The sequence below is a fragment of the Polyergus mexicanus genome, unplaced genomic scaffold, assembly GCF_030449975.1.
Source record: "Polyergus mexicanus isolate NDT 795.1 unplaced genomic scaffold, iyPolMexi1.0 SCAF_6, whole genome shotgun sequence".
NCBI classification, from domain to species: Eukaryota; Metazoa; Arthropoda; class Insecta; order Hymenoptera; family Formicidae; genus Polyergus; species Polyergus mexicanus.
The window spans coordinates 289,203-296,888 of NW_027223326.1; the positions used below are offsets into that span (position 1 = coordinate 289,203).

General features: G+C 31.6%; 3 protein-coding genes across 3 annotated transcripts; 2 read left to right on the forward strand and 1 right to left on the reverse strand.

Moving 5' to 3' along the window:
* The first annotated feature begins 504 nt into the window (after positions 1–504).
* LOC138934095 (SRR1-like protein) lies at positions 505–1,503 on the forward strand. The gene is made up of 2 exons (XM_070297529.1): positions 505–695; positions 808–1,503. The coding sequence occupies exons 1-2, from the start codon at positions 511–513 to the stop codon at positions 1,484–1,486; spliced, it is 864 nt and encodes a 287-aa protein (XP_070153630.1). The 5' UTR covers positions 505–510; the 3' UTR covers positions 1,487–1,503.
* A 102-nt stretch (positions 1,504–1,605) lies between these two features.
* Positions 1,606–2,171, forward strand: LOC138934096 (protein FMC1 homolog). The gene has a single exon (XM_070297530.1). It carries the CDS (start codon positions 1,606–1,608, stop codon positions 1,912–1,914), a length of 309 nt encoding a protein of 102 aa, XP_070153631.1. The 3' UTR covers positions 1,915–2,171.
* Positions 2,087–6,198, reverse strand: LOC138934093 (short/branched chain specific acyl-CoA dehydrogenase, mitochondrial). Its single transcript, XM_070297528.1, has 9 exons — positions 5,960–6,198; positions 5,443–5,557; positions 5,219–5,319; positions 3,701–3,907; positions 3,424–3,594; positions 3,191–3,316; positions 2,849–3,031; positions 2,634–2,769; positions 2,087–2,549 (listed from the first exon to the last, which is right to left on the reverse strand). Exons 1-9 carry the CDS (start codon positions 5,993–5,995, stop codon positions 2,374–2,376), a joined length of 1,251 nt encoding a protein of 416 aa, XP_070153629.1. The 5' UTR covers positions 5,996–6,198; the 3' UTR covers positions 2,087–2,373.
* Positions 6,199–7,686: the final 1,488 nt, after the last annotated feature.

Here is a 7,686-nt window from a genome sequence, read left to right on the forward strand (position 1 = left end):
AAATAACTCAAAAAGTACTGAATAAAAAAATACTTTTTTATAGTGTTTTGGAAAGCTCTCGAGGCAAGCTACAAGAATACTAAATAAAAAATTAAGATTTTAAAGTCGACCTTCACGTGATCTTCAAATGACTCTTCAAGATCAAACCAATGGCCCCCTCGAAACTAAACAACTTTTGTCTGAAACATTTTTCTCTTCCGGGCTTGGTTTTTGAGATTTTCGACTGGATGGATTAAAATATGGGCCACCCAGTATATACTACAGTCGCAAATGAAATATTCGTAAAATAAAATGTAACGCGTGCGTTGGATAACAAAAATGTGAAATACGATAATAAATATAAAAATAATATTATTATTCTAATTTTTAATAATATTAGGTTTTAATTTTTAAAGCTTTCTAATGAAAATATTGTATAAAAGAATATGGAGACACACAGATTCGAATATGTAATCGTAGTTTTTGTATTTAATAACTTTTTCCGGCGATTGCGGATAGTGCTGTCATCTAATGTACAAGAGGGCGAATCCTGAAGCCCCGCAGACGGCCATGCGCAGCCACGTTCAGTCTTCAGTCATGTCAGAGGCGAACAATTTTGTACTTGTGACTCGTCGAAGAAAGCACCGTAATCGAAAGAGAAATTTGTGCGGAGACGTGACTGCTGACTGCAAGATCGATCGCGAGCTTCTCCATCGGTAAGCCGTGTCTTGTTTCGCGAACGACGAAACAGGTTTAGTTACCTAATCTCCGATTCTCTTTAACCTGAGTTAACCTCTAATCGCGATAACGTTTTACGACGATTTTCAGCACGTTAGGCAACACGCTAATCGAGGTCAGAGATACGTCCTTTGCCAAGTTTGTTCTTAGCCAGCTGACGGAATCTCTAACCGTCCTAGACTCTAACGGTATTTCCGAGATAGTCTGCTACGGGTTAGGACGATTCTCGCAGTATAGGTCATCGAGATGTCAATTGGCGTTTCTGCTGTGCTTGAAGGCGCGATACGCGAACGCTCGCGTGCACGTGTACGACCCAGCGTTTTGCCCCGAGGAGGTGCAAGTTTTGCGTGCTCTGGATCTAGAGATTATAGAGGCGAACGAGGAGGGCAAGCGTATAATCCATCGAGATAAAACGACTCTTGTATACATGCCGCATTGCTCGCGGCAATTAACCAATAATTTTCTTTACGCAAACTGGGGAGTTGGATTAAGCAATTGCGTTTTGCTCGCTAATAGTTTCTCAGGGATAGTTGACAATTGCTTGAGCAGGGATGCACTGAATATGGCAGGTTACATATTGCGCATTCGACCTTATGTTACAGAAATTCAATTGGAAAATTCCTTCGCGCACGAGGAAGCTTTCAACGACCTTAGCATTCATATCTTTATCAAACAAGATTTACTTAAAACTCCGGCAGATTTCTGGAACTCTAGAGAGGAACCTCAATATTTAACGGACGACGTGGAATTTATTGCAGCTGCACGGTGATATTCGACGTGCATCGTGTAATTATTTTCTTTGATTTCTCGTATGTCGATTTATAACGTAGAACATAGACCGTTGTTGTACGACTAATGGCTTAATTCACTTTTTAGAATAAAGCGACAATGAATAGTAATATCGAAATTGTTCGTTCCCTCGCGCGAGAACTACGTCGAGTCTCGCGGAATAAGAGTATGAAAGAGAATGCAATGTTACAATATATCATGGAACAAGCGCACGCTCATAAAGAGACATCTCAAGTTTTATGTAAAGCAAGGGAAGAATTGAAGAATTTAGCGGAAACGTATCTTTGTTATGTGAAATCTCAACAAACGTGTAAAGATATTCATAAACAGTATGCTGGTAAAGGTGAACGTAGTATAAAAGAAACGGCGGATCTTGTAGGTTTTAAACTACCTCATGATCCAAAATAAAATGGATATAAATAGAAATATTTAAAATATTATTAGCGCGAGATACAAATATTCTTGTTCTCTTACCCGTACATTTGCCTATCTTTATTGTGCTTCTGTAAAGATAATCTATAAATGAAGATTTTAATTAAAGATTATCATACTAAATCTGAATTTATTTTATGCAACATATTTCTCCATACATATCTCTTTTTTCCAAAAATACGAAATTGTATCATTGTAATAAATATATTTCTTTTAATATTTTAGCGTTTAGGAATTATAAATTATATTGTATTAGAATATTGGGCGTTTCTGTTCGATAATAAGAAATTGAATTACAATATAAAAATATAAAAATATATTCCTATAATTAAAAAATAATACATACGGTGCTTTATATCTTAAAAATGACTATCATGATACAATTTAGGCCAGACACGCATCACAATTTAAAAAAAAATTTATACCGATTATCATTCAGGAATATTGCTTACGTATACATTTTGCAATTGTAGACAACTGCATATTACTCGTGCCTTCGTAAATAGTGCCAATTTTCGAATCTCTAAAGTATTTCTCTTGCGGAAAGTCCGTGGTAAATCCAACACCTCCCATAAAGTCTATACACTTTGAAGTGACACGTAGCGCAGTTTCTATTAATAATAAAATATATTATTCTTTCATGTTTGAATTTATAAAAAAGAACTCGATTGAACTGAGATTGTCAAATTACGTACCAGATGCGACTAATTTGGCCATAGCCGCTTCCTTCATAACGTCCTTTTTAGCGTCCGCTAATCTAGCTGCGTTATAAACGAGCAATCTGGCACATTCGAGTTCAGTTGCAACTTGAGCTATTTGATGTTGCATCGACTAAATAGATTTCATATCGGAAACGGATTATTTCTCAGATGACGATTTAACGAAAAATAAACAGATTTTTAATGAGTACCTGGAATGAGAAAATATCATGTCCAAATTGCTTTCTTTCCAATGTGTAGGGTATAGTCGCATCAAGGCATCCTTGTGCAATTCCGATCATTTGTGCTCCTATTCCGATTCTACCTTCGTTGAGGAATCCAGCAGCATATTTGTATCCATGTCCAAACTCGCCCAATATATTGCTTTCAGGTACCTACAGAATACAAATATTAAAATATACAATATATAATATTAGTTATAATAAAATAAACAATATTGATTTTATATATTTATATTTCGTAATATTCACATTTTCTATATATTCACATATGTATGTGCAAAGAGCTTTATTATTTTTACCTCTGATACGTACCCTAATATTGTCGAAATGGATCATGCAAGTTCCGGATGCCTTAATGCCTAATTTTTCTTCGGGTTTAGCAACTGTCAAACCAGGCGTGTCGCGGTCCACGAAGAAAGTTGTGATGCCACGATATCCCTGTTTTAATTAAAAGAATATTGCATCAACTGATTTCTTTTAAGCTTTAAATAACGTATTCTTATCGGTCGGTTTTTTTTTTACCGAATGCACAAGGATTTACTCACTGCGGAAGGATTCGCATTGGCAAAGACCAAAAAGACTCCCGCAATATCCGAATTAGAAATCCACATTTTCGTTCCATTAATGATGTAATCAGAACCATCCTTTTTTGCTTCAGTCTTGAGGGAAAAAGCGTCCGATCCTGAACCAGGTTCCGTTAGACAAAAACTCCCAGCCTATATAACAAAGATATATATATATATATACTTTAAATTATTTTATTTCTTTAGAGACCTACCGTATATACATATCAGGAACAATAATGTATTTTTTTCAACTTACGTAGTTTTGTGCTAATTTAGGCAAATAGGTTTGCTTTTGATCTTGGGATCCAACTTTAATGATCAGCGAATTCACCAATGTATTATGGATATCTACAAGAGCAGCTACCGCTCCATCGACTTTAGCAACTTCTTCGACAGTTAAAATGGTACTCATAAAATTGCAACCTGCACCGCCGTAATCTACTGGAATTTCCAAACCCATTAACTGAAATTGATAAAAAGAACTTGAGATATTAAATATGATTTAATATAACACATATCTCTTTATTTTATTAATACAATACAATATACTAGAATATTTAAAAATGTGTTATATTAGGCAAAATAATGGTTGAAAAGATTGGTATTATATAGTAAAAAAAAATACTGATAAATTATCTTATTATTAAACATTTTATGAAATTCTAAGAGAATTAATTTTTTCTTTTATTCTTCGCAAGAAAGAGCAGCGAGTGAAAAATTTTTAAAATATCTTCACATGATATACATGTGCAGGAGCAATAAAAAATATTTTGTCCTCGTGCAGTTTGTAATAAAAAGACATCTTTTTTTCTTTATCTCTTTCAATTTGTTAATTTAACGCATTAAATGCCGTTTTTACGTGATAATGGGTTCAAACATTCATAGGATTATTCAAAGCGTTTCGGATTATCATATTTATGCAATAAATCTCGTAATCGCGACCAGATATAAATACAATTTTAAATTTTAATGATTGGAAGTCTGTGAATATCTTTACTTATCTTTACTTATTGCATTATGCGGCTAATAAAAATTAATAGATTCTGTAAAATACATCAGTATATATATATAACGTGTCCTCGGTTTTGTCGATCAAATTGTATATTTTATAAGTAAAAAAAACAAAGAAAAAAAAAATATTAACAACATTCGAGTATATTTTATTAAAAGATCATACGAATTATGTAAAATGCGTGCGCAAGAGAAAAGCGAAAGTGACAATTTCTCATTTCAAAAAAATCTATTCGTTTGTCAATGCAAAATTGATATTGTCGGGAAATTTATTTCCTTGCTCTGTGAATTTTGTTTCGATTTTGTTTATATAATCTCAGTGAATGCTATATTATTTCTTTCTATTGGAGAGTTCTTTTATATTTATTGATCGTTAAGAAATCGTCCCGCGTCAAGTAATGTTGACAAGACCCGTTGTGTATACAAGTGACGTTGATCACTTTCAATGACTTTAATATATTCACGGTTCGTTCCTTTATTTTTTTACTATCTTTTTATCTTTTAGTCCATATTCATCATTATGCATTCTATTCTGTTTCTTATTTAAATCCGGATGAATAATACGACTTTTTTTTTATATATTTAAAAAGGCTTTTTTTTTTATAGGTGTTATGAACCTTTTGTTTGTATATTACTGAGACAGATTAAGAATTAAACAAATTAAAAATAAAAAAAGAATTCTCTACCATATTATATAAACACATTCAGATTTAAAAACCTAATTCGATCCAACTGTCCAAATTATTGTTTTGAAAAGACTTACGCCGTTCTGGAAGAGTGTTTTTAAGAGACCATCATCTATTCTTCCCTCCTTTTCCATTTTCCGTACAAGTGGAGCAATTTCCTCTTTAGCCAGTTTAGCGACTGAAAAAGATATATGATATTGTATTTATGAATTCCATCGATATGTTGCAATGAAATAGACTTTCGCAAATCGACTAGCTTGTTTACAGTAAAACCGTGATAATAAATGATTAGAATTCTTACCAGTTTCTTTCATCATAAGTTCGTCATCTGTAAATTGCGTCAAAGGAGTTGGACAGTGATTGAGTCTTGACATACATAAATGTACTCCTCGCATTTGTGTCAATCTTTTTGGTATCTATAAAATATATATATATATATATATTGTATAATCTATTATTCTTTCTAATATACGTACGAAATATGTTTGTTATTAAAAAATACATATTTCCTGTTTCTCTTGTATTAAAAAATATATTGATTTTTATATAAAATCCAATAGAATGAATAAGGAAATTCATTAATAGATATAGATAAATCAAGTATGTATGATAGATTTGTTTATCTCTTCCTCAATTTAGATAAAACGAATTTATATGTATAAAGTGTTTTGTAAAAAGGAAAGTTTAATCAATTTTCGGTTTAAAGTTAATAAATAACTAACTTGCGAGAAATAATTTACAAAAAATTATATATATAAATTTAAAAAAGGATATAAGGAAAGGAAGAAGAGAAAAAGGGATTATTTATGTTCACGTACTTCACGGAAGATCGATCTCAGTATAGACGCGTTCATGCTTATATGTGTCCTTCGGCTCGTATGAAGAATATGCCCGACAATGCTGGCTGTTCGCAGGCTAAGTTAACACTGACTAAGACTATTCGATGTGGATCGGTTTTTGTCGTTCCGTGCCGGTCGAGAGGAGCCGATCTGGATTGTGGAGTGGCGTGCATACAAAACAGGTTGTTGCGTAATAAAAAAACAAAAATTAATCACATCAGACCAGCTCCAGTGTTCTGCCAGTCTGAAAGTATTTGCTCCATTATTCTCTGTATGATTTATTATATGCATCGCAACGATAATTGGATTTTTATCCATTCACGTCTTATAGTCATACATCTTATAGTCTTATACATCTATAGTCAAGAGAAAGGGAAACAATCTTTTAATTGACGATAGATAGGGCTAGAATTTTTCTTTTATTTGATAAGCTTTTTATTTTTGTCGAGCTATTACATTATGAAATTTCGTTATCGCAACGATTGATTTATCTATCAGCGATAGCTTAGCAGTTCTGTGTACAAGAAGACTTTTCCTATTTAGAGTTTAAATGATATTTTTAAATGCAGATATTAAATGTCAGTTGGGAAATCATTTTTGAAAACATTTAAATAATTCACAAATAGCACAACAAGCGAGATATTATGTATTTAATATATTAGAACTGTTGTCGAAATATTTGTTACATACTTGTATACTATTTTATGTGCGTACCTTTTTAATTGATTTTCCTGAGGAAAGATAGAATTCGTCATTTTGTATGCGTAGATAATATACGAATGATGTTTTATATTAATCGTATCGATGTCTATCGATTAAGAGGAGATTATTTTAAAAATGAACAAAGATAAAAGTTGGAGTGAGATTTTACGATCATATACCTGCTCTTTATTCGTGCTCTTCTGAAACACATATAAAAATATTAAATTTTATATATAGCATTGTATACATCTATGAAAAAAAAAAAAAAAAAAAAAAAAAAAAAAAAAAAAAAAAAAAAAAACAATAGTACCTATTTATTACTCGATCATTTTCAGATAAATTATATGCGTACATAAAAAAGTGAGTTTTTATAAGATATATGTAATAGAGATCATTTTAGAATTCTGGTTCGTATAATCCTATTTTTTTATATTATATCACACACGAATATATATTATAAGATAATCGATTTTTATAGCAAAGTAGATGTAAAACAATCGTACATGTACATGAGACAAATTAATTAGTGCCAAAAAAAACAAATAATTGTTTAAGAAAATACATTGTAAATAATTTTCTTAAAAACATTTTTTTTTTTTATATACTAATTGATTTGTCTCATTATCCTGTACATAGAAGTATTACGGTAAGATTATCGAAAACTAAATATTTTACGAGATATTTAAGTTTTTATATCAAAATATGTCAGATTAAAATATAAAATAACTCAAAAAGTACTTGATAAAAAAAATACTTAATTATAGTGTTTTGGAAAGCTCTCGATGTCGGCTACAAGAATAGTAAATAAAAAATGGGGGTTTCCGTTTAAGATTTTAAAGTTGACCTTCAAATGATTTTCCAAGGTCAAATCATTGTCACCATCTTATGGCCACTTTGAAGCCACGCAACTTTTGTTCGAAACATTTTTCGATTTAACGCAGTGTTTCTGAGATATTTGAGTGGATCCTTTAAAATGGGACACCCTGTATATCGATTCTTCTACA

Coding starts and splice junctions, on each gene's coding strand:
- LOC138934093 (XM_070297528.1), bottom strand. CDS start 5,995: ATGAACGCGTCTATACTGAGATCGATCTTCCGTGAA. Junction 3,032..3,190: donor TCCATTTCGACAATATTAGG/GTACGTATCAGA, acceptor TGTATTCTGTAG/GTACCTGAAAGCAATATATT. Junction 2,550..2,633: donor GGCCAAATTAGTCGCATCTG/GTACGTAATTTG, acceptor TATTATTAATAG/AAACTGCGCTACGTGTCACT.
- LOC138934096 (XM_070297530.1), top strand. CDS start 1,606: ATGAATAGTAATATCGAAATTGTTCGTTCCCTCGCGCGAGAACTACGT.
- LOC138934095 (XM_070297529.1), top strand. CDS start 511: ATGTACAAGAGGGCGAATCCTGAAGCCCCGCAGACGGCCATGCGCAGC. Junction 696..807: donor GATCGCGAGCTTCTCCATCG/GTAAGCCGTGTC, acceptor GACGATTTTCAG/CACGTTAGGCAACACGCTAA.